The sequence below is a fragment of the Nycticebus coucang genome, chromosome 10 (assembly GCF_027406575.1).
Source record: "Nycticebus coucang isolate mNycCou1 chromosome 10, mNycCou1.pri, whole genome shotgun sequence".
Lineage (NCBI taxonomy): Eukaryota > Metazoa > Chordata > Mammalia > Primates > Lorisidae > Nycticebus > Nycticebus coucang.
In genome coordinates this window covers 23,571,320-23,596,856 of record NC_069789.1, presented here as the reverse complement: position 1 = coordinate 23,596,856, position 25,537 = coordinate 23,571,320, and the positions used below count along the sequence as shown (strand labels likewise).

The 25,537-nt window shown below is 41.1% G+C and overlaps 1 protein-coding gene across 3 annotated transcripts in view; it reads right to left on the bottom strand.

The window, feature by feature from the left end:
* Positions 1 to 232: 232 nt before the first annotated feature.
* RYR2 (ryanodine receptor 2) overlaps positions 233 to 25,537 on the bottom strand; it is an 830,565-nt gene continuing 805,260 nt past the window's right edge. For all 3 annotated transcript variants that reach the window (XM_053605591.1, XM_053605592.1, XM_053605593.1), the window contains 8 exons: positions 25,072 to 25,132; positions 20,270 to 20,416; positions 17,414 to 17,548; positions 8,038 to 8,194; positions 6,378 to 6,442; positions 3,633 to 3,733; positions 2,394 to 2,445; positions 233 to 1,663 (listed from right to left, as the gene is read on the bottom strand). In XM_053605591.1, coding sequence (XP_053461566.1) covers positions 1,568 to 1,663; positions 2,394 to 2,445; positions 3,633 to 3,733; positions 6,378 to 6,442; positions 8,038 to 8,194; positions 17,414 to 17,548; positions 20,270 to 20,416; positions 25,072 to 25,132 — 814 coding nt within the window. In that variant the 3' untranslated portion in view covers positions 233 to 1,567. The remainder of the gene's footprint in view (positions 1,664 to 2,393; positions 2,446 to 3,632; positions 3,734 to 6,377; positions 6,443 to 8,037; positions 8,195 to 17,413; positions 17,549 to 20,269; positions 20,417 to 25,071; positions 25,133 to 25,537) is intronic.

The following is a 25,537-nucleotide window of genomic DNA, read 5'->3' as shown; positions in this document are numbered from 1 at the left end:
GATGACCCTGATAATAGGGAAATGATGGGGTGAGCCAGGTGCCTGGGGACTCTGGGGATCCACAATCAGGAATACAGCAAACTTCTTAAGCTACATGGAATGGAGCAGTGAAGAAGGTCTCAGGGAAGTGTTTGGGACTGTACTATACCCACCTCAGGTTAAAAGCTCCAGGTGTTACAATGCGTCCCACTTATGTAGTGTAAGTTAAATAGAGAAAGAAGAGGATGAGAAAGTTAGTTAAATAGTTTAATCAGAGCAGTTTTACAGTTCTAAAATTAACAAGCAGACTTGTAATAAAAGAGCTCCAATGTTTGCAAAATGATCTGGCTTCCATTCTGAATCTGTCTTTTTAATTGTAAAGATTGGCATTACATTTAAAAGGACTCAAAATGGAAAAAAAAAATGGAGTGATTTATATGATCATCGTGTTTCATGATGCAACTGATGAAATCCCTGAATGGATATTGCTTCAGCGTTGAGATTAAAAAAATGGCCTGCCAAGAAGTCCTTAATCAACAACTGATCACAAGGTGGCTCAAAGGAAGAGAAAAACTCCAAACTACTGTCAAGTTCATAATGTATCACATTGTTGGTGGATGACACTGGCTCCAGATACACAAGTAAGCCCACGACACTTTATTACTATGGATAGAATTATCATGACAGTTCTCTCACGTTGATCAACTTGCTTCTGAAGGTTTTCTGTGTTCATTTAAACTTGCATAATAAACATGCAATGAACGATTTCTTTTGAAAGTGTATTTTTTGCAGTCTTTTTGTTTTCATACAAAGATTTCATAGAGTTGCAACGTTGCATCAGAGCATTACCAAAATAACAGCAGGAGCACATGGGGAGGGCAAAGGTGAATTTAGCTGAATGAGAAGAGCCTCCTTTCATCCTGAGTCACACCACCATCTTTTTAAAAAGGTGCAAATTGCTTTTCTTACCCTCCCCCACCAAAGAAAAGAATACAGAAAAAAAAATAAATAAAACTCACAAAATTAATCTAACTAAGAAAAGAAAGGTTGATATAAAGAAAATAAAGATGTTTCTTCATGCACATTTCTTCTGCATAGCTCAACCCACATATAGTAAGGCACTATTTCCCTTCGCAACTGGTGTCCACGGCAATCTGTTAAGTGCTACAGTGCTTGACGACCTTTAGACAGCTCCCTTCCAGGATGGCGAAATAAAAGAGGCCGGGTGAGTGTGGCTACCACCTTCTCTGGTGAAGGTTTTGTAGCTCAGTGAGACAAGAGTCTCAGAAGGAAAATCTGTCAGTGCGTGATATGATAGAAAGTGTCCAAAATGGTTTTCTTTCCAGAGTTCCTATATTGTCTGTGTAGGAATTTAGATTATTTTGCAGTCTTTAGTCTCAATGAAAATACACACGGTGGGGGGAAAACTCGGTCAGGTCTTCAGACACAGAGCCATGACGCTCCTATAGAGCACACGGTGCTGGCAATTCACAAAATCAGTGAGATGTTTCCAAGAGAGCAGAGAGGCTGAGAGAGGGGCACAATGAGATAGAGAGGAGAGGTTTTTAGTGGTGATCAGGATCGGAGTTTAATTTAGCTGGTCTTCATACTGTTTCCGGAAACAATCCCCTGCTGGGAAGAATTCCCAGCACCTTTCTTGATACATCTTCCAGACATAAGATTCCTGGAAAAGTAAAGGAGATGTGTTAACATTTCCCCTAAGTTTGTGCGCTAACTCAAAATGCAGGGTAAAAATTCAACTTTGTTGTTCCGTAGAGCACACGTACTTTGAGAAGTCCTGACTCATTTAGACAGTCCCTTATTGTAGGACCTTATTTACTTCTAGTAATAAATAATCAGTCCTCATTCTGACCATAATATAATAATGATCAAAAGTATATTTATGATATAGGTTTGTTGAGGATTTTCTTAAACTATTATTATTAATAATCATTGCATACTTCTAATTCAAACTATATTAATGGGAACACTTGTGGAAGAAAAATTTCAAATAGCTTAAAAACCTTAGATATTTAACGTGCAGTTCATATCAACCCAATACTCTGCCTTGAAGTTCATGTGAGATCACCTGTTATCTGATTAAGCAATCAAGGACATTAACAATAATTAAGACCACTCAGTTTTCTTGTAACAGAGATTTCAAAACCCAAACTCAGCATTTTCAGCTAAAAAAAGCTTGTTTTATGTGAAATTAGAAATTTTACTTTTTTTAACAAAGCCAATCTTTTTCACCCTTATCCAAGATGACAGGCATTTTTTTTTTATCAATATATCACAACTAATATCTGAAAATAATTCCACCCCTGACTGTTTAATACACACACTCTGTCCCAGCGTTCAGGCCTTCTCTACTATTTCATTAAAAGGATGCAACTTAGACACTGTTTACCTACCTGTCCTGTGTGTTCTGTTTCATCTTTGTTTATGAGATACATCAGAAAAAACCTACAGATACAGAGAGACCGATCAGAAACGCAGTGCGTGACACTATCAGTGTAAATAGGGCATCTTTTTATACAGTGTGTGTTGCATTCAATTATGGTAGATACAGAGAAACCTCCACATAAACATTTTCTGGAAAATTAATTACAGGGTACCAGAAGGAGGTAAAGATTTTTTTGACTTGGCTTTGCTGATCTGATGCACAATTTTACCCTAGAGGCACTTGAGCTTCAAGTTAGCAATATACACATTTTTGTCAGGATTGAATCAATACTGATGGATTTTAATTGACAACTAGCTTAATAACAAGTTCTAATTTACTGAGGAAGTTCAACTGAACATAGTGAAAGCATTTTTTTTCCCCCATGCTGCTTCTTTGTACCTCGTCTGTTTGGTATTAAAATTAGATTAGAAAAGGAGTAAGAATAACCCTTTACCAAATTATACTTTCGGCTCCTCCCAAGTAATGGCCAGATTTCTCCATATTAAGGAAAGTAGCCTTTAACTGGGTTAACAATATTGCCTGGAGAGATCTGTAAGTCCTCAAAAGAGAAAAATGCAGATTCACCAGCCAATCTCTGAAACAGCCAGAGGACTTCTGTTTGAAAGGAGCAACATGGGCCCCTACCCGTAAGGGCCTCTGCTGCACCCTGCCCACCTTTGTATTTTAAGTTTTAGAAATGTCAAGTTTTAGAAAGTGGCGTCTATGCTGAACAAGGTGGCTCACACCTGTAATCTAGCATTTTGGAAGCCTGAGGTGGTGGACTGCTTGAACTCAGGAGTTAGAGACCAGCCTGAGCAAGAGTGAGACCCTTTCTCTACTAAAAATAGAAAATCAAGACAGGTCTTGTGGCGAGAGCCTGTAGTCCCAGGGACTGGGAGGCTAAGGCAGGAAGATTGTCAGGAGTTTAAGGTTGCTGTGAGCTCTGATGCTGTGATGCCACAGTACTCTGCCCAGGGTGCCAGAGTAAGACTCGGTCCCAAAAAAAAGAAATGGCATTCACCTGAAGAACAGCAACTTAACTTCTGAAGGAAGCCCACTCCAGAGCAAAAGAGAGTGACTTTCTTTCAAAGAATCTGCAGCAACTATGAAGAACAAGAAGCAGCTCTCTCTCCTGTTTCTCCAGCTTGCCGTATGGGGACACCAGGGCTCTGGGGAGGGGTGGGAAGCCCAGGACAGGTGCACTCACAGATAATTGGCCAAGTTGTGCTCCTGTAAGGTGTGGGTTTCAAAGCCGTGTGGCACTGTGTCGAAGTAATCATTGCCTATTCCACAGATGAAGCATTTGGTCTGGAAGACAAAGAAAGAGGAAAATGTCAGGGCGTGTAGAAAGCAATGTCACTTGCTGTGTCAGGTGGCTGTGTGACATCAGTGTCCGGGTGTGGAGGCTCAGCACGTGGAGGCCACGCCAAGTCCACGAATAGAAATTTTACTGTTGGCCAAATGATATTTTGTGGTTGGTTCAGGGGTCCTCAAACTGCGGCCCACGGGCCACACGAGGCGGTATGATTGTATTTGTTCCCGTTTTGTTTCTTTACTTCAAAATAAGATATGTGCAGTGTGCTTAGGAATTTGTTCATAGTTTTTTTTTTTTTTTTTTTTTTTTATGTTTTTTATTTATTTATTTATTTATTTATTTGTGGTTTTTGGCCGGGGCTGGGTTTGAACCCGCCACCTCCGGCATATAGGACTGGCACCCTACTCCTTAAGCCACAGGCGCCGCCCATTATATTGACTTTTTTTTTTTTTTGTAGAGATAGAGTCTCACTTTATGGCCCTCTGTAGAGTGCCGTGGCCTCACACAGCTCACAGCAGCCTCCAACTCCTGGGCTTAAGCGATTCTCTTGCCTCAGCCTCCCGAGTAGCTGGGACTACAGGCGCCCGCCACAACGCCCGGCTATTTTTTGGTTGCAGTTTGGCGGGGGCCGGGTTTGAACCCGCCACCCTCGGTAGTTTTTTTTTTTTTTTTAAACTATAGTCCGGCTCTCCATTGGTCTGAGGGACAGTGAATTGGCCCCCTGTTTAAAATGTTTGAGGACCCCTGGAATGATGCAGGTACCAGCAGCAAGAAGCAACAGGTACCGAGCAAGTACAGGTTGGCAATGCCCGAAAGGCCAGGTCTTTTCCTTATTTTCTCCAGCTTAGGTGAAACATCCCAGCGTCATGGTCACTCTGGCTGTTACATGGCCTCAGGTTACCTGATCAACTATGTCCTCAACTAAACTGCAAACTCAGCACCCACATGACCAAGGGGGGAAAGGTACAGAATACTTTCTTTAGGGTAGTGAAAAATCAAATCCCAAGCTCTGAGGTGTTCCATCAGTGATGCAGGGAAGGACTGCACTGTCCAGGCACTGTGCTAGCTACAGAATTAGCCAGCGGATGTGCACTGGGAGTAACTTCCAACTCTAGGAGACTGGTGCCTCCTCTCTGCACCCCCCCACCATAGCTCTCTCTCCCTGCAGCCTGTACAGAGTGACCTGCTTAGTTCTGCCATCTGCCGGCCTATTCCAGAAAACCCGAGGAGAAGCTGAGCCTGTTTCATTATTAGAATTCCATGTGTGTAAACGCGAATGAATTAAACAATTATTGTCCTCGCATGGCTCAGACGCTCATCTTTCCCTGCCGATGGGAAGCTGTTTAACACCAAGGGAGGCATGTTTATGTCTGGATTCCAGGGACTGCAGTCCAGATGATTAAGGTAATTTACAAAATTCTTCCTGACTTATTGATGAACAGCTGCTGAAAGCAGACAGGCCAAACTCAGCCATTTGGGAGAACAATCGGGTCCTTACACCACTCCGTCGATGGCGTCTCTTACACTGACCAGGTTTGAACCACGCTCATCAGCTTTGTCCACAAACCTGCTCTTCCTCTGGGTTCCCCGAGTCAGCTAGCTGTGCTGCCATCCTTCTGGGGGTTCGTGGCTGAAACCCCGGTTTCCCCAAGCTTGCTCCATCCTCTTCATCTTCTGCATCTGTCCCATCACCAAGTTCTCACTGCACATCCCAAATCCCGAGTGAATCCATCTCGTTCCTGCACCCTCAGACATTTAGGAAAGGTCTCATAATCTCTGTGGGGAAGTGCTGATGGCTTACTCTGCCCCAGTTCTGCCAGTCGCTAGAGTAGTCCCTGTGTTTTAAACCTTAGCTCTCTTTTAAAAATGCAAATCCGATCACCTTGCTGCCCTACTTCCAGCCTTTTTCTTGTTTCCCACAGCTCATACCTGAAACTGCAAATTCCTCAAATGAGTGATTAGGCCCTTTATTCTTTGGCCTTCCTCTCCAGCCTCCTCACTAGAATGTAATGCTGTATCTTGAACCACTTATGCTTCCAAGAAAAAAGCCTGCCTATCGAATTGTCCAAAATCAGAGTCTTGGTGTGCCATTTTGGGTGGCGACTTTCGCCTGGAACCCAAGGTTAATGGTAGCCCTGGAGGCAGGCCCAGTGTGGGGTGCAGGGGACAGGTGGGGGTTGCCTACCCTGTTCCACTCTGACCCTATCGCAACCACATTTCTACAGTCTTCAGGTCTTAGCCTGGCTATCCCTTCTGCTAGGGAAGTTCAGTGATTGTCCAGGAGCGGGATCGAGACCAGCCCTGGAGACCCAGCGCGCAGGGTTTACTGTCATGAAGGGCTGACTACCCTACCTTGCAATCATTGACCCGCTCCTGCACAATTGTTCAGTTTCTGTGAATGGCCCTCCTGCTCCCTGAGGGGCAGGATGGGGCCCTGCTGTGGTTGGTGTGGACTTGGACTTCACTGCACTTCTAGCCCAGCACACTTACTGCCCAGTTGTGTGGACTGCTTGAACAGAGAAAGCAGGCCAGGGAACCACGCATTCTGTCCTTTCCCCTCTTTCTTCCATGTTCACGCGTTTGGAAAACAAGTGTCCACAACAGTGAGGAAGCTGAGTGACAGGCGGACAGGCTTACCTCCATGTCTTCTTTGACCTGTTCCTGTTGGTCTCTTAGTTCTCCAAAAGCATCAATAATTAGACCTAATGTTGAATAAAGACATTCATCAACCAGGGAATGAGAATTAAATTCATAGCTCCTTGGCCAAGCCTTCTGAGGGAAGGGAAAATATACAACTACCTTGGGAAGTAAATGCTCAGAACATGGTGAGACGGTGAGTGCTCACTGCTGCCCCTACGAGGGAGGCCGTCTCTCTCACACAGTGACCAGGACACTCGCTAATGAGTATCTTGAAATCAAATGACAGAGCAAGAAAGCCCTTTTGCTAACCAGGCACATACAGATAGCATGCTTTTTCTTCGGCAAAAGAGCAGTTGAGATTCACAGTGGTAAAGTACAAAAAACGCTACTCCTAAGATTTTCAGGGACCCTTTTGAAAATAAAAGATGACCATCTAAAGCAGTGGTTCTCAACCTGGGGGTCGCGACCCACAGGAACTGTATTAAAGGCTCACGGCTTAGGAAGGTTGAGAACCACTGATCTAAAGTGTGAGAAATTTCCCTCAAAGCAATGTTTTCACAAGTTCCTCCCCAGGAAACTTCCTGTCATTTCATGATTCAATGCAATCAGAAACTGCCTAAGTGGTTTGGCCTCGGCTCCTTCTCGGGGCCGTGGGGGCTGCCACCTTCCTCCACGGGCTTTCCAGCTGTGCCCTCTCTTAAAGCACCCCACGGTTATACTCAGTAAGACACCACAGAAGGATTAGGAGTCCCTTAAGCTTGTCCGTGCACTTTACTAAAAAATAGTATCATTCTAGGCCCCTGAAACTTAGAGAATATTGCCACATTTATAGACATTTAATTCAAGGCAGAATCAATGCGTTAAGCAGAAAGAGATAACATAAGTGATTTTTCTGAGCGAGGAAACCACCACACTGCAGGTTGCCCTAAAGTAAAAGGGTTAACAGCAGGTTAGCACAGCACGGAGTGCTCTGGATCCAGGCTGCCCGGCTGTGGGCGGATTTCCGCCCCAGCACTGTGTAGCTGTGCACTTTGGTGAAATTACTTAGGTTTCCTGTGGCTGAGTTAATTATTTCGTGTGTAAATGTGCACAATAGCACCATTCTCACAAGGTTAGTGAAGGGGTAATCAATGCATGCTCTTGGCACACAGTAGGTGCTCAACGATGATAACAGCTCTATGATTATTTACAGAAATTGGTTATGCATCAGGTACTACATTAAAGTACCTGAATGAACATAATTTTTTAAAACCTCTTACCAACCATAGGGCTTAGAGATTCAAAGGATTCCCATCTGATGGACTCGCTGAGGGGAAATGGCTCACCCAACCAAACTCACCCACCCAAACCCATAAAGCCTCAGGAACAGGAGTCTGAATCCAAGGGCTGTGATTCAGACTACGGAAGGCGCTCTTTCCATTGTGTTATTTGAAAGAAGACAAAAGAAAACCCATACCCATCTCCCCCCACACGGGGCTCCCAGCCTGCTTTGCATCTCTCACCACAGATTTCACAATGAAGAAATACTGAAGGGGAAAAGTTCCATTCGGCTTTCCCAGAATACCACTGACATACTTAGCGTCCCTTGAATATTAGCTTCAACAATATGTCCCTCAAATGCCAGATGCTTATGAGCATGCGTGAGGATGATGCTTACCTTGTATTATGGCCAACAGAATGACAATCACGAAGAAGAAGAAAGTGATGTCAAAGATGATGCGGTAGATCTCATACTCGTCTCCTGCTGGGTCTTCAATCTCATCCCCGATGCCCCCTCCAGCACGCACCCCAACGTACATGTGGAACATATAACACTGGAAAAGAAGATGGTACCACTTCTTGGAGGGACGTGTGTGGCAGGCGGATGGACCAATCTCTCTGTGGGGTGCCTCGCCTAAATCCAGGGCAAAGCGCTCAGACACACCATCGCTGGGGGCTCATCAAGACCAAGGAAGATGGAAGGAGCCCAGAGGCGCCCCAGACAGGGCAAAGTCCTTAGGACCATGCCTGCCCTGAGAATCAGCAGGTAGTGGGGCTGAACCCTTGGAGCAGCAGTTAAATAGAGAAGCTGTTTTGCCTGCCTTGCAGAGACGAAACTTGTTTTCTCCTCCCCCTGTCTAAATACATTATCAGCCATCGTTGTCAACTCACTACCCTATGTTCCCCATCACCCAATCTTCCTGGGGGCTGGGGATTCTTTCAATCCTATTTTGGTACCTTTGCATTTTGCATGTACGCTTTGTGTTAGAGATCAGGAAAGGTTTCTGAGGAGTCAGAGTCGCGGCGCTGTCGCAATCTGCCACGTGACATGTGAGTCAATGTACACCTCTCTCCAGGCTTCCAGACTTCATAGTTAAGTTGGTGTAGACTCTCCTAAATCTCCCCTCAGCGTCCCCTCCCATGTTGATCCCCAACTCAGGTCAGGGCCCAGAGTGAACCCCAACAGACTTGGCCCATTTTTATACTTAACAAACCTGCTCCTCTCTCTGGAAGTGATGAGAATGTTTGCATTTTGTGGGGCCTCCTTTGGCTCCAGTATTTGTAATTGTCATGCAAACAGTTGGTTCCCACTTGCTACTGTGTTTTAAACAAAACTGCATCCTGCCTACTCTGTTTGGCACCTCTGTCTCAATCTGGACAAAAAAAAAAGTCCCTTGCTAGTATCTTGGCTCCAAAGCATCTGGGATAATAAGGTAATCACATCATGATTCCTATCACCCCAGTGAAGCTTCACCTTAAGTAGCTTTGTGTGTGAAATCTCTGAGAATTCCTCTGGGAACTTAATTTGGACACTATGCCTGGTACCTCTCCATGTCCAGCTCTGGTCCCTTGGTCGCCGTACCAATACCCACAGTGAGCACAAGTGATCACACAGTGCCCGGTCCAGATTCTGGAAGGTCCTCGCTCTCCGGCCCTGACTGTCTGAGGGACTAAGGTCATTCACCTAATTTCTCTTGCTGTTTCCTGCTAACTGACTTTGTTTTATAATCTGGCTTCCCATACAGAGTTTTTTCTCCAGCAAAGAGACTGTGTTGACTTGTGTCAACTTGTTGCTTCAATTCTTAATAAGCTGGCACTGAGAATCATACATCAGATGTATATAATACCTATCAATGTGAGTCTGTTCCAAAAGAAATGATTCACTTTGAGTTAAATACGTAAAGTTGAAGATAAAAACATGCAATAAGGCTAAATTACCAAAGACAATGTCTTCTTTTTAGTTCTCTTGTCAGCCATTTAACCAGTCTTTCTTGGCAATGTCCCTATCTTGCAAATATAAATTTTTTTTCTTTTGAGCCAAGGTCTCATTCTGTTGCCCAGGTTGGAGTGCAGAGGCACAATCGTGCTCACTGGAACCTCAAACTCCCGGGCTCAATCCATCTTCCTGCCTTAGCCTCCCAAGTAGCTGGGACTATAAGTTCAAGTGACTGCACCCTGTTGATATAAAACTTTTTTGTGGAGGTGAGAGTCTTGCTATATTGACCAAGCTGTTGTTAAACTTCTGGCCTCTGCAATGCTCCTGCCTCAGCCTCTTAAAGGGCTAGGATTTTAGGCATGAGCCACTGTGTCCAGCCTCTACAAGCATTTTTTCTGAAGGGAAATACTTCTCGCAGAGTTCAATAGCAGACTTACGGCCCTGCTGAAAATATAAGTAGAGTCTTGTGCATTTGATTATTTAGGTTTAATAAATTACCCAAATCTAAAAAGAATAAAATGCTCAGTTCACCTGTGGGATTTGACACTGATTTTCCCAGTTTCCTGCTTTGTTACCTGGTCAGCCCCAGTCACTGCACACTGGTGGCTGTGGTGGAGGACCAGGGGCTGCCAGGGCACACCTATTCACACAGCTGCTGGGCTTTCAGCTACCCAATTATCCTGCTGCAAATGCAAATCCTTTCATCTACCTCCCTTTGCACAGAATCAGTGTACATCTGATAGAATCAGCTTGTATCTGATAATAAGAGTTGGAGACGGAAAGGAATAATTCAGCCAGGAAAACAGATATACTTCATTCAGAGAATCCAAGTAAAACATTGAGACTAGGCAGTTAATTATTAAGATTTTATATCCTACAGCTTCTCCCTTCATTCATCTCTTTCATGGATTAGTTTTGGGGCTGATCATTATGATGTTGCCTTGAGGACACTGAGACCAGTTTCTGGTAGATGGGTGAGGATGTATATGAAACCTTTATCTTGGTGAAAAAAGAGAGACACATTATTTGTTGGGAAGGGAGAGTAAAATAAGTGAGAACAATTAAGGGGAAGCAATCCCCTAATTGCCTAACCAGGTTTACTTCTCTAAGAGAGTACTTTCTGTCTATAGCCTCCAAAAAGCTTTCCTGCAAAATGCAAGGTCTTGATATCTCCCCTGCAGCCTCTGGTTCAGGAGGAGCGTGGGTCTCAGCCCTGTGGATTTGTAAAGAGCTGCCCTGGTGAGCCCACTTTTCCTTTGGAGGAACATTCTTAGATAAGTCAGTCTCCCTGGCTATCTAACTACCGTCATCTTTTTACTCTGGACTTCAGATCATTTTTCACTTTCTCCTCCCACATTCTTGTAGAGGAGGTTCAAATTCTAGCAGGATACTGCTGGTTTAATTAGATTCTCAGGCTGAAAACGCCATAATCCTGGGAGGAAAAAAACAAAAAACAAAAACTTCTGTGTGAATTATGGAGTCCATAAAACTGCAGCTCCAGCGCCCCCTGCTGTAAATTATGACAAACAGGTGGGTGAACTGCCTACGTAGGGAAACTAAAGAGGTTTGTTTGCTCTGTTCCAGGCAAACAGCCTGAAACAACAAAGGCAGTGGGAATCCAGGAGGAAGCCGACAAAATATGAAATGAATGAGGAAAACTCGTCTCAAGAGAGAATTCAGACTTTCCCCTGTGAAAAGTAAATGCTAAAGAGACTGTCGTTCAGAAGGGATTGTCTTTTGAGAACTCAAGGAAGTATACATCTTTCTGTTCCCTATTCCATACTTTTTCTTGGTTCCTGGCTGGTTTTCATAAGCCTCCACTTTGAAAGAGCACTGCTGTAGGTGATCAGTTACACTTTACATTTTGTTGGCCTTTTAAGGAAGCCTTTGCACAAGTACTACCCTGTTTCCCCGAAAATAACACATCCTCCGAAAATAAGACCTACTTACAGGAAAGATAAGACGTCCCCTGAAAATAAGACCTAGTGCATCTTTGGGAGCACGCCTTAAAATAAGACACTGTCTTATTTTCGGGGAAACAGGGTAGTAGAAAGCAAATTAAAAGGAGGGGGTTGGACTCTCAAAGACTAAGGTTACTGTAGGTACCATGGCTGCCAATCAAGGTGAGAGTTTGTAAGGACAAGCAGGAAGGTGTGAGCTTGCACAGAGCCACATGGACTCCTGTCCGGCTCCACTGACGGGCAGCGGTGCATCCTGTGTGTGTGCTGGGAGCTGCAGCGTGGCTGCTGTCTTGGAACAGAGTTTTCTCTTGCAGGAGAACATCACCCCATGTCACCCCAGTCAAGATGGTAGATAAGTCTAGTAATGTGTACAGAAACAAAACCTACATCCCAGCTAGTCACAGTCTCAGCTGTAAGGACAGAAATCCCTCAAACTGAAGATGTTTAGGCTGGAGGCAAGTCCACAGTTCAAAACACCAAGAGGCCTCATTTCTTCAACTGAATGCAAAGCAAATCTGTTTTCTGTATTTATGTCCTGTGTAACTGGACAAAATCAACCAGGTGAAGGCAGTTGTCTTCCTAAACAAAATTAACACAAAAGCAATGGAAGCACTGAGGTCCTAACAGTCGTCTAAGTATACTGTGACTACAACTGCACAAGGCCAGCTGTGCTGACCACGTGCTGCCGATAGACTGGGATATTTCAGGTGTCTTCCCATGATGGAGATCTAGGGTCGCATGCTGTCCCCACAGTCATACACAGAATGTTTAATAATACTAAACTTTACAAAAATAATTGATTGAACATCACTCTTCAAACACTGCCATTGAAAAGTTACTCTCTGAATCATCCCTACTTTCCATTAGTCTTCAGCAATTCACTGACCACCATGACATCTAAGAATAAATGACCTGAGTCGACTTTTTCTCAGGTGTTTCTTCTGGGGTGTAAGTGAATTTCCTGGGAGTCACTGTACGCGTCACACCTGCCGTGAGTACCTCCTGGCTCTGCTGGGCCTTGCTGCCTTCCCTGGCCTTGTGCTCCCCTCCCTGTTTTCAGGGTGGAGAGGCTCCAAGCAGGGTGAATGTTCAGGGTGGCACAGAGAAAAAAAGGTGAAGGGTCACTGAGGTATCCTCAGCCCTGGTCCTGGAATGGGTAGGTTGGAGAAGAGGAGAAGAAAGAGGCTGTAGGACAGCATCACAATTAATGACTCTGCTGGACAGCGATTACCAGTGACTAGTGTCTTGTTGTGTTGAATCCGATTTTTGTATGGTTGCTAGAAGGAAAACACAAAGGAAAAATAAAAAGGACCCAAACAAATGAAAACCCCACCTTATAAATTTTTCTCTGCTGTGTAAGAAGAGCAACAAAAGGACAGATGTGATGTGATGTGGGTACAAGAAGGGAGCAGGTGGCCCTGATCAGGGGGAGCTGAAGAGGCAGGCAAGTGAAGGGACGCCAGGCAGGGCCTATGGGCTGTATGTCCAACAATTAATCAGAGACCAAGAGTATCAGAGAGGAAGTCTTGCATCTCAGTTACTCCAACTTATGATGACATAACATAAATCTAAAGTATTATTTAAAGGATTTTAGTCTATGTCCATATCAATACCTTCCGCTCTTCAGTATGACATTTCATTAAACTTATTTTTATTTCCCTGACCACAAGCCATTTAAAGTAACTTTTTAATGGCAGTGTTTGGGGAATTATGTTCAATTATTTTTGTGAAGTTTAATGTCATTAAATGTTCTGTATGCGAGAGAAATACTGATTTACAAGTTTCCCCAAACTTACGGAAATTCTGGACTATTCTTTTCTTGGAAGTTCATCTCAGAATAAGCTTAAGAGAGTTTTTAGAAAGGTGTTTAATACGTAAACTCCTTGAAGGCAGGGGCGGTGCTTATTCAAGTCTTATCCTCAACAAGTGCCTGGCACAAAAATATTACCAAAATTAATAGCATAAGCATCAATGGGATGGAATTACTACCTGTGAGGTAGCCTGGGGCAGAGTACGGGATAGAGTCTAATCTGAGTGTGAAAATTATGACAAGTTACTCGAACTCCTGGTAGCTCAATTTCCTCTTCTGTGAAATGGGGATGAGCACAGTACTTACCTAAAGCACGAGATTATTAAGGATTAAATGAGTTCATATTTGTAATGCGCTTGGGACAACACCCAGCAAAATATCATTTATAGCAGGTGCTATATAAGTACTTGATAAATAAATGACTAATCTAAATTACAAGACTATGAAATTAGAACTGGAATGGTATTTTCTTCCATTTGGAGAGTTACATTTATGGATGAATGACCGTGAACATCTCAATTCTTTTAGCTTTTCCAAATAGGTGACTAGCACATGGAAATCACAAAGTCATGTAAAATGTCTTCAGAATGGCAATAATGACAGGAAATATTGAAAATTATGAATGATTTCCATACAAAGAACACATTTGCTTGGCTGTCCACTTATGTATGGGCCTACGGATTAGAAAATTCTTTTGTTTTTTCTTTCTTCATTACCTCCCTAAAACATCCCTGTTGTTCCAGGCCTTCAAAAAAACCTTGACCTAGGAAAAGAGTATTAATTTTCATGTTCACAAGCTATTATGTATCCCCAATTTCTTTTTTGTTGAGACAGAGTCTCACTCTGTTGCCCTGGATAGAGGACCACAGTGTCATTGTAGCTCACGCCAATATCAAACTCTTGGGCTCAAGCAATCCTCTTGCTTCAGCCTCCCAAGTAGCTGGGACTACTGGTGCCCACCATAATACCCAGCTAGTTTTTCTATTTTTAGTAGAGATGGGGTCTTGCTCTTGCTCAGGCTGGTCTTGAACTCCTGAGTTCGAGTGATCTACCTGCCTTGGTCTCCTAGAGAGTTAGGATTTCAGGTGTGAGCCCTGTGCCCAGCCTGTTTCCCCAGTTTTTAACCTACAAATTATTTAAGAGTTATTATTTATTGTTTTTGAGACTTTTCTTTTCTTCTTTAAAAAAGGAAGAGAACGAGAATTCCTAATCACAACAGCCTAGACAATGACAATCTTGTTGGAAGATCTCTAAATTAATGATAAGAAGAGCAAATATTTTCTTTAAAAAAAGAGGAAGAATTGCCAGTTCTAGGTTAATGATCCCTTACGATAGAGAAATTATTTTTAAATATGGCAAAACTTTTTTACACACACAAGAAAAACAGGGTCAGAGTAGTTAGGCAGTGGGCCGAGAATGGAACATCGAGGCTTATCCCCGCTTCTGTCCCGTGAAGTCCCCAGCCAGCTGAGTGTTCTGTTCCCTCCTCCCTGACATAAAGTCGTCCCCCTATATAGTTGTACTAATTTTGAGAAGATCTAAATTAAGATCTCTTTTATAACGTGGTGGGGAAAACACTGTTTTAGGCTCTTAAAAATAAATAAATACATCTGATAAAAAAATTTAGATAGAGGCAAAGTATATATAATAAAAAGTAGGTAAAATTCTCCCCTGATCTGTGGTTCTCCTCCGCATAGGAATCCTGGTGAAGAGTTATTTTATTTATTTATTTATTTTTTTTTTTTTTTTTTTTGCAGTTTTTGGCTGGGGCCGGGTTTGAATCTGCCACCTCCAGCATATGGGGCCGGCGCTCTACTCCTTTGAGCCACAGGTGCTGCCCTGTTAACAGTTTCTTAGGAATAAATGCCTCAGACAACGACACACACATCATAACATATCTATGTTAGATATTCCTGTGTGTATGTGTGTAATCTTACATGATTAGGATCCTGTCATAATACTGATCAGGATCTTGGCTTTTTCTTTTCGAATTAAGTGTAAATTTGTATGTCTTGCTATATCAGCATATACAGATTTCTCTCATTTTAAATAGCTGCGTAATTGTTATGAATTTATCATCATTGATTTAATCAGGACTCTGTTGATAATTTTTTAATGAATCTTTTTTGAACCTGTTGTTCCGGCTAGAGCACTGTGGCATCATAGCTCACAGCAACCTCAAACTCTTGGGATCAAGCAATTCTCCTGCCTCAGCCTCCGGAGTAGCTGGGACTACAGGTGCCTGGCACAAAGCCCAGATAATTTTTTTCTTTTTTTAGTAGAGATGAAGTCTGACTCTTGCTCAGGCTGGTCTTGAACTCCTGAGCTCAGGGGTCCCCCTGCATTGGCCTCCCAGAGTACAAGGATTAGAGGTGTGAGCCTGGTCTTATTGATAATTTTATATTATTCCTAATTTGTGAGAGTAGCTAATATCCTTGAAAAAAGAGAGGTATATTTGTTAGTAAACCTTTAGGTAAATTACTAAAATAAATATATATAGATATATCGAACAATTGAATAGATAGTGCAAAATTTTTCTCAAATTGTTGTGCTAATTCAAATTCCTGACGAGAATCATGAAAGTGATGCTTTTCCTATCAACTCACCAACTATAGTTATTTAATACTTCCCGTAAACTTTAATACTTTGTGAATCTGATAGGTAAAAAGTGGGTTTTCATTGTTTTGATTGCATTTCTTACATTAGATAGAGGCTGAACATCTTTCCCTATTAATCAGCCCACTGAATTTATTTTACTGTGAACTGTCTGGTCATGTCGTTTGTTCACTTTTCTATTGGCTTATTTATTTCTTCTTATTAATGTGATAAGAGCTTTGTAAATGAATCAAAGTGGCCATTTGTTACTGGTGTTGAATGTATTTTTCTCACTTTATCATTTGTCTTTACGACTTTGCTCAATGGTTGTTCTTTTTAAAAGTATTTTTTATGTTTTCATGGATCCTGGGTTTTACATGATACTCAGAAAGACCTTCCCTATTTGAAAATTACTATTCTTGTTTTAAGGAGTCAAATTCGTTCCTAAGCGCTTTATATTTTTCCTGGTTTTTTTTTGCACTGAAATATTTTGTCCATTCAGAGTTTACTTTGAAGACAGAACAAGGTAGGTATCTACCTTTATTACTGTTCCCCCCAAAAGTTCCCCTAAATGTGATCAATACCACTTACTGAATTACTTTTTAATTTCGTGATTTCAAAAGCCACCTTTAACATATTTTAATTTGCACATGCTTTTAGACTCTATTCTGTTACATATATTTACCATTCTTTAGTATGAAACTCCCTTAATTATTAGTCTTTGTAATACTGGTAGTCCTCTCTTATCAATCTCTTGGGTTGTTTATTTTTTCTAGAGTAATTTTAGTACCATATGTCAGTCCTTTGTATTGACACTCCAAGCCCAAATTACGTAGGTATTTTCACAAGGAGCTCATTGGCAGATCCATCTCTTTTTATCCGGCGACACATATTTTGTCTAATATTTTCCTTCCTGATCTAAGATCTCATGTTGGTAATTTCTGATTTTCCCCTATCAGAGAGGCAGGCCATAAGAAAGATTTAAATCTGTAGACTTCAAAAATCAAGACCAAGGAGGAAATGTAAGTCAAGATGCTCAGTATAAAAGCAAAAACTTGTTGTACTATTAAGAGATTTATTTTGTGGACTTTAATAACTTCAGTTAAAGCCAGGAAGGCAAACATAAAAAGAAGTCTTTAAAATTTCCTGCAGGAAATAATTTCAACTGCTGTCCTGGAATATGTGAACGACCTGCTAAAGTGATGACATGACTCCTTCTAGTTCTAACTACGCTTACGCAGCAATTCCCCTAATTATCAGGCTGGGCAGCAGATGTGCAAAACCAACAGAAAAGATCCTTCATGTTCTACTAAATATGAAAATTGTCGATTCTTTAAAGAGCCATCCAACTTTTTCACTGTGTAGACTATTTTCTATTTGGCACTGTTGAAGAATAACTACACGATTTCTTAGATTGAAGAAGCAAAAGCCATTTTTTTCATTCATGTGAGTTCAAAGTTCATGAACTTACCGTTAACATATCATCACACTTCATATCTGGTGTGTCACCATCTTCACTTTTATTGTAGAATTTTCTGAAAAAATTGAATGCCACCACAGTATACAGGTATACGACAACAGCTAATAAGCCGACTGTTAATACGAGCTGGAAAGCAAAGTGACATTGAACATGCATTAAAGATACAGCACACGTTACTGAAATGTTTGACGTCTGTGAGAACACAGCTGTATTCACTGACTAGAAAGAAGCTAACGGGGTCCATGACTTTATTATTTCCTACCCTACTTAGCTCCTCCTAGTGGAGAAACATATTCTTAGGTTCTGTTTATCAAGTTATCAGACTATTTCTGCAAAATTTGAATATGTACCTTAAAGAAAGATGGAGACTTTACCTCTTTCATGTTTACATGGATGGAGCTGGAACATATTCTTCTTAGTAAAGTGTCTCAAGAATGGAAGAAAAAGTACCCAGTGTACTCACTCTTATTATGAAACTAATGTAGGACCTTCACATGAAAGCTATTACCCAGTTATAACCTAAGAATAGGGAGAAAGGGGAAAGGGAGGGGAGGGAGGGGGGAGGGAGGGGGAAGAAGGGGGATTAATGGGATTACACCTGCGGTGCATCTTACAAGGGTATATGTGAAACCTAGTAAATGTGGAATGTAAAGGTCTTAGCAAAATAACTAAGAAAATGCTACAAAAGCTATGTTAACTAATGTGATGAAAATGTGTCAAACGATATATGAACCAAGTGTATGGTGCCCCACGATCATACTAATGTACACAGCTATGGTTTAATAAAAAAAAAAAAATTTGAATATGTAATTAGCTAACAAATAGGTAGAATATGAATAAATTATGATTTAATTTCACATCCAAATTGACTTAATAATATAAATAAGCAGCTTACAATGTCCATTTTTCTATCATGTGAATAGTTGGTAGTAGACACTAAAGCAATTCTTCCCTTTTTACGAGGTCTATTTTCTGTAAATAATTTGCATTTCTAGTGAAACTCACCTCATTTTTGTTATGACAGTAAAAGGGGTTGTAAATTATTTTTTCTTTTTAATCATATCCTAGAACTAAATAGGAATTTGTATTGCTTTTGAAATCTGGGAACACATAACTGGTAATATTGTTTAATATAAATAGTCAAAAAAATTAAACTGAGAAGTCTTGCTTTTGTAAGATAAAACGATGATCAGAGTAAAAAATACCAGGGTTGACGAACAAAATTCTGAAGGCTGGTTTTCACAATGTATAATTAAACATCTCAGTTTGAAAGGTCTTCTTTTCAGTTCTAAGTAATCTTTCGTTAATTCCGAATTATACTTTAAAGTATAATTCTCTCTCTCTCTCAGAGATTTGGTAAACTATGTATATGTTAAAAACGGGACTTTCACCAAGTTTGTGGAAATGGATTTTTGGTTGCCTAACAGAAATTCTGAACAAACGAACACACCTTATCTTTATGTATACTTTCTCTGATTGTAGCACATCCTTATAAATAATTTATATTCCTAATGAAAGCCATCTCAGTTTTGTTATGATAGATAACAAAAAGGGGAGTTGCAAATGATTTTTTCTTTTTAATTATGTTCTTGACATTGGAACATGCTGATTAAGTCTTAATGAAGTCATGCTAGAGTTATCTGGAGAAAAATGTTATCTTAATAGAGAGTTTAGTTCGTTCCTATAAATGAAGTACAATGCTATTATAAACTTCTGCGTGTTTTTACCTGTTAGGACTATAAAGCTCCAAATATATATGCAAATGAAAATCTGATACCTCAAAAAGAAAAGGAATAATTCAGAAATTGATTATAAGCAGTGCCAGATATTTTATGTTGAAATGCACTATAAATTTTGCATCTCTATTCTATTACATGTCCTGGGAGCTCAAACACAATTTATCAACTGACTGAGGAATATACACAGCAGACTTCTGATCCACTAACTCTCAGCTTGCCTGCACGTCAGAGTCATATTCACAACCTATGGTGACAAGTGTAAGAATCATGCTGAAATTTAGAAAACTAATGATCATGATACTGTAAATTTAACTGTGGACGTAGTTCAAGGCTTTTCTTGAGCAATGTTGATTTAGAAATGTGCTGGTCTATAAAATTCTGGAAAAGAAGGATTCTGTTAACCCAAACAGAACGTTACCACCCAGTGGACATTTGAAAAACAGTGAATGAATCAGTAAGCGCGTGCTTCTGCAGGACATTTCATCATAATGGAGGGTTTTAACATTACCAATGGGTTCCAGCAGAACGTAAGTTGATTACCTGGACCTAGACCTGTTTTCCTCCAAGTCAGTATGACCCTGTCCAGTACGAAACATTATTCTTTTTTGTTCAATTTAGAAGTAGAGAAAAAAGTATATGAATATCCAGTTTTAAAATATTACATTAAGTTCAAGTACAGCATCTCATGTTGTCCTGCTGATAAAGCAGTGGGGAAGGAAGCTGTGGCATATTCCGTTCCCCGTAATATCCAATGGAGTGAATACTGAGCTGCGAAAAAAATAATCATGTGCTTACCATGTGGCTGGAGCTGTGCGAGGACCTCTAGATTGGTTTTTACTTTTAACCAAACAAAATTTGATAAGGTAAGTACTTTTATTATGAAACAAGGGAACTGAGATTTAGAATCATTAATTTAACCAAGGTCATGATAAGACTTGAGTGTAGGTCAAGGGGGTCTCTAAAACTACTAATGCCTGTGGTTTAGGAGAGGTGCAGACCCTCTCCTCATAAATGTCTTTAAAACTGTACCTTAGCTGGTTTTATTTTGTTGGCTTTATTTGTTGCTTTTTTAGTTTCTGCCAGGGAGAACAAAAAGATAAACTGTTACCTGCTTGCCGTTGTGGGTGACCGAGGACAAGATGGTTCTCAACGTCTTGAATCCCATAGCGATATCAAGAAGATGGGCAGCAAAAAAAAAGTTGTTATAATGTCCAAGAACGGACATGGTCATATACCAGGCTAGGTAGAGGAAGGACTATCAAGACAAAACAAGGGGAAAACATGTCAGAAAAAAGAACACGTGACTTTTGTCCTATTGTCCTAAATATGCCAGGGATAGAAAGTTGAACACGTCCTGACTCTTATGTGGAAGTTAAAAAAAGTCGATTGTACAGAAGTAAAAAGTAGAAAAGAGAATACAACAGGCTGGGAAGGGGGTAGGGAGGAATAAGGAAATATTTGTTAAAAGATACAAAATCACAGCTAGACAGAAGGAATAAGTTTCAGGGGTCTGTACCACGGGAGGATGACTATAGTTAACAATAATATATAGCTTTAAATCATTAGGAGGAATAACTTTCACTCGATCTGTGAAAAAACGAAGTATATAAACAAAACACGTATACTTCCTAATATTCTGAAATAAAAGAAAAATAGCTAGGAAAGATACTGAATGTTCCCAACACAAGGAAGTGATAAGTATTTAGGGTAACAGACATGGTAATCATTCTGATCTGATCACTATTCCTTATATGTGTGGAAAAATCACTATGTACTTCACAAGTATGTGCAATTAGTATTTGTCAATTATAAAATTAATTAAAAAAACCCAACTCTGATTTCATTCTATTATAATCCCTCCAATGACTTCCTCTTTTTAGACCATAAGCTTTTATGATTCTAATTAACTATATCAGCTTGTCCTTTGTGGATTTCATTTTTACTTAGTTTGTTCCCAAAGGTTCAGCGTTATTTTTCTCCTTTAAAACTGTAACTGTCCCTGTTTATCTTCCGACAGAGAAATATTTTCTTTTTTTTTTTTAGACAGAGCCTCAAGCTGTCGCCCTGGGTAAAGTGCCATGTCATTACAGCACACAGCAACCTCCAACTCCTGGGCTCAAGTGGTTCTCCTGCCTCTGCCTCCCAAGTAGCTGGGACTACAGGTACCTGCCACAATACCAGGCTATTTTTTTAGTTGCAGCCGTCCTTGTTGTTTGGCGGGCCCGGGCTGGATTCGAACCTGCCAGCTGAGGTGTATGTGGCTGGCACCTTAGCTGCTTGAGCCACAGGCACTGAGCCCCCACAGAGAGATATTTACCGACTTACTACTTGATAGCAGAGTTTCTCAACCTGGGAACAAATGATACTTTGGAAGGAATGACTCTCTGCCGTGAGGGCCATCCTGACCACTGCTGGGCAGTTGGTAGCACTCACTAGATGCCATGGCCCTGCCCTCCCCACGGGCTATGACAACCACAAGTGGCTCCAGACATTGCCTGATGTCACCTGGTGGGCAGAACTGTCCCAGGTGGAGAATCGTTGTTCTACAGCCAAAGAACCAACTAACTGCCCCCCTCTCTTTGCTGCCCTGCTTTGATTTTCACTTACTCACGAAGTCAGTGTTTGCTGAGATCTGCTAGTTAGAGGAGATTACACGAAATGTTTTATTAACAAAGCATTTCACTTCACCTGAATAAGGACAGGTCTAGGAAAAACCCAGGTACTATTTGATTATCACTGAGAGCTACAGTACACCTGGTAATACAGTTGATAGCATTTGCAGAAATCTCCTTGATTATAATTAATGTGATTCGTTTCATACAGGCCCAGAAAACATACGTTGGCAGGGGGCAGAATAAAAACACTGTGATTGCTGTCAATCTGAAGATTATTTATGTATTTATTTTATTTTTGTAGAGATGGGCTCTTGCTATATTGAACTCCTGAGCTCAAGCTATCCTCCCATTTTGGCCTCCCAAAGTGCTGGGATTACAGGTGTGAGTCACCCCATTCCTCCTTTTCGTAATGATTTTTTTTTTCTTCTTGAGACAGAGTCTCATTCTGTAACCCTGGCTAGAGTGCTGTGAATCATCACAGCTCACTGCAAACTCAAACTCCTGGGCTCCATTGGTCCTCCTGCCTTGGAGTAGCTGAGACTATAGGCATGTGCCACCATGCCTGACTAAGTTTTCTATTTTTTTGTAGCGATAGTCTTGCTATGTGGCTCAGGTTGGTCTCAAACTCCAGGTTTCAAACAATCCTCCTTCCTTGGTCTCTCAAAGTGCTGGGATTACAGGTGTAAGTCACTGTGCCTGGTCTACTTTATGTATTAAAGTCTCTTCTGCAAAAGACATGTGTGGCCAGTGAAGTCAGGAGCTACCCATTTTGGGAAAGAGTAGAAACCTTAATTTTGACTGTAATATAGCTTAATCTTTAACACAAAACTACAAGAAGAAAGACAGGGCTTAGGTAGTACAAGAGATGTCTCAGGCAACACAAGACTGTAGCTGGAGATTAAACAGAAGGAAAGAAAGAAGCATTTTTATAAAGCACTCTGAGATCAGATGATGCAGGGTTTGCTTGGAAAGAACAGTTTAGTGGTTGAGTAGTGGGTTCCTGTTTCAGAAGATCAAGCTGGAAGAGTACAGTGGAGCTGGAGGGCCTTGAGGGCAAGTTCAAAGACCTCAGTGTGACCCACAGGCACTGGGACCCACTGGCACCTGGTGAGCAGGATAACGGTTTGTGAAAAATAGCAGTTTTTTTTTGTTGTTTGTTTGTTTTGCCAGGGCTGGGTTTGAACCCACCACCTCCGGCATATAGGGCCAGCACTCTACTCTTTTGAGCCACGGGCGTCACCCTGAAAAATAGCATTTTAGGAAAATTTCTTCAGCACCTATTAAGTGCTAGTCATTGTGTCAAATATTTGGATACAAAGTCTCTCATTTTAGTCTAACAAATAGGCATTTTTAGCCCCAATTTGCGAATGAAGAAGTGAGCTCACTCAGGTTAAGTTATTGTTTAAAATCTTAATACATGGCAGAGCCATCAATTTAGGACAGTACTGGACATGCCCCAGGGTGAGGTTCTCAGAGCCACACTGAGCAGCAAAGTTGGTACAGCTTGAAGGGAGAATGACAGGGGACAGAAACAGGAGCAATATTAGGCAAAAAATCAAATACGTGCATTGGAGGGACGAGGAAAACGAGTCCACGCTAATAATTTAAGCTGGGAAACAAGAAGAACAAAATTCTAACAGAAAGGGATAGTTGTGAGCACAGAACTGGATTTGGTGGGAAGGAATGAAGGAAAACGAGGAGGATAAATTTGTTATGGGACATTCAGAAGGAGGCATCTAACAGGCTAAAAAGAAATTCAAAGGCCGAGGACAAAGGAAAATTGACCAGCGTAGAATGAATGAGGAAATGTACCGAATTAACAGGCTGAGTCAAGGGCGTGTGAAGATTCTAGACCGATGTCACCCAGTTAAATCAGAAGGAGAAAGGAAGAATAAATATGTTTTAGTCTAAGTATGTCCCATGCAGTCTTAGGAACATGATAATGCTAAACTTTTTGCTTTTTGGTTCTCTGAAATTTAGATTTCACTAGGACTTCTGTATTTTACCTGGCAACCCCAGCTGTGTTTCTGAGAGAAAACTATCCAACAGAAGACTGAATACACGTGGAGAGGTAATTGGCCAAACAGAAGCCACACAACTGCAGGTGGTAAAAGGCCTAACAAGGACTCAGAAAGATGCTTGAAGAAGGCTCCTCACACTTCCCCCAGGTCTATCCAGGCCCCAATTCTTTTTTTCTTAAATCATAGCTGTGTACATTAACGCAGTCATGGGGTACAATGTGCTGGTTTTATATACAATTTGAAATGTTTGCATCAAACTGGTTAACATAGCCTTCACGGCATTTTTTTAGTTATTGTGTTAAGACATTTATATTCTACACTTAGTCAATTTCACATGTACCCTTGTAACCTGATGCTTTACAGGACTAGGAACTCTGTAACAAGGTAAATATCATGAAGACCGCAGCTGGACACAGTGGGCTATACAAGCAGCGTGGCATGGAAGGTGGCCCTTAGTGGGAAAATCACGATAGACTGCCTACTTAAATGGAAATACCGACTGGGCCGGGAGCTGAGGTGGCCTTCTTTTTATTCAGGAGAGTGGTTTCCATTATTAGATGGGAAAGTAGTTGCAAGATACATATGTATGTTTCTAAGCACGTATGATTTTGAGTTCTTAGGAAGATTCTCTCAGATACTCAGAGTTCTGGGCCCATGGCTGGGTGACACAGGCATGGAGATAGAGGCAGGAGAATTGGGGGAGGTGGGTCTCAAAGACCTTTGCACAGGATGGAACTAATATTCACTATACAAGTTAGTGCTAAAATTAGACTGAAATCTTGAGCTAATGTTTTTAAGAAGAGGTGATTACCCCCCCCCCATTATATTTGGATATACATTTAAGCCCTATGTCCAGTTTCCAAGGCTCTTTGGTAAAAGAAGACTCAATCAAGAAAAATAACTCAATAATTTGATGTATTTAAATTGAGGGAAACGTAAATGTAGCCCCAGTAATGTTTTTTAGAAAATGTTTATTTAGGCGATTCTTTTTAACATCTATAAAACTATTAAGTATGCCCATTTGAAACTTGAATGAAAATACATATGAATTTGCATCTCAAATTCTTGTGTGAAGAAATATTCACTTTACTCTTTCAGCTATTGAAAGAAATGGAAGATGGGCTGGTTAGTCTTTCCATAGGTCTCTCAGATAGGGTCTGAATGAGGTGAGTGCACATCTGAGTAACTTTCTCAGCCATCTTTCCACCTGCGGAACTCCCACACACTCATCTACTCAGCATGCACTTTCTTTTGTGTTAATACAATAGGCTTACGTTGTCTGTGAAAACGACTCCGAGCTTCCACATCTGATACTTCACATCAATAGAGTTCAGTCTGGAATGACAAAAAAAGAAGAGTGTGCAGATACACACATCAGTGAAAGACTCACATTGGTGCTTTGCTTTCATTCCAGAAATTCAGCTGATCAAATTCGTTAAATAATATATGTCTCTGGGTGTGTGTGTGTGTGTATACACAAGTATGTATATATGTACACACACATATGTCACTAGGAATGTTTTGAGACAGACTATACTGTGGTCCATTATTCCACTTCCCAAACCCACAGTGGACAGTGTCCTTTCTGATTCACCTGCGCAAGTTCCAACTTGCTTGACTTATTGGTGTTGCTGAGAGGGCTTCATCTCTAAACTTGTGTAAAGACAAAAGTACATATACTCACACTAGACATTACTAAATGTGTGTGTGTGTGACAGTCAACCTCAGGTGGATTCAGTC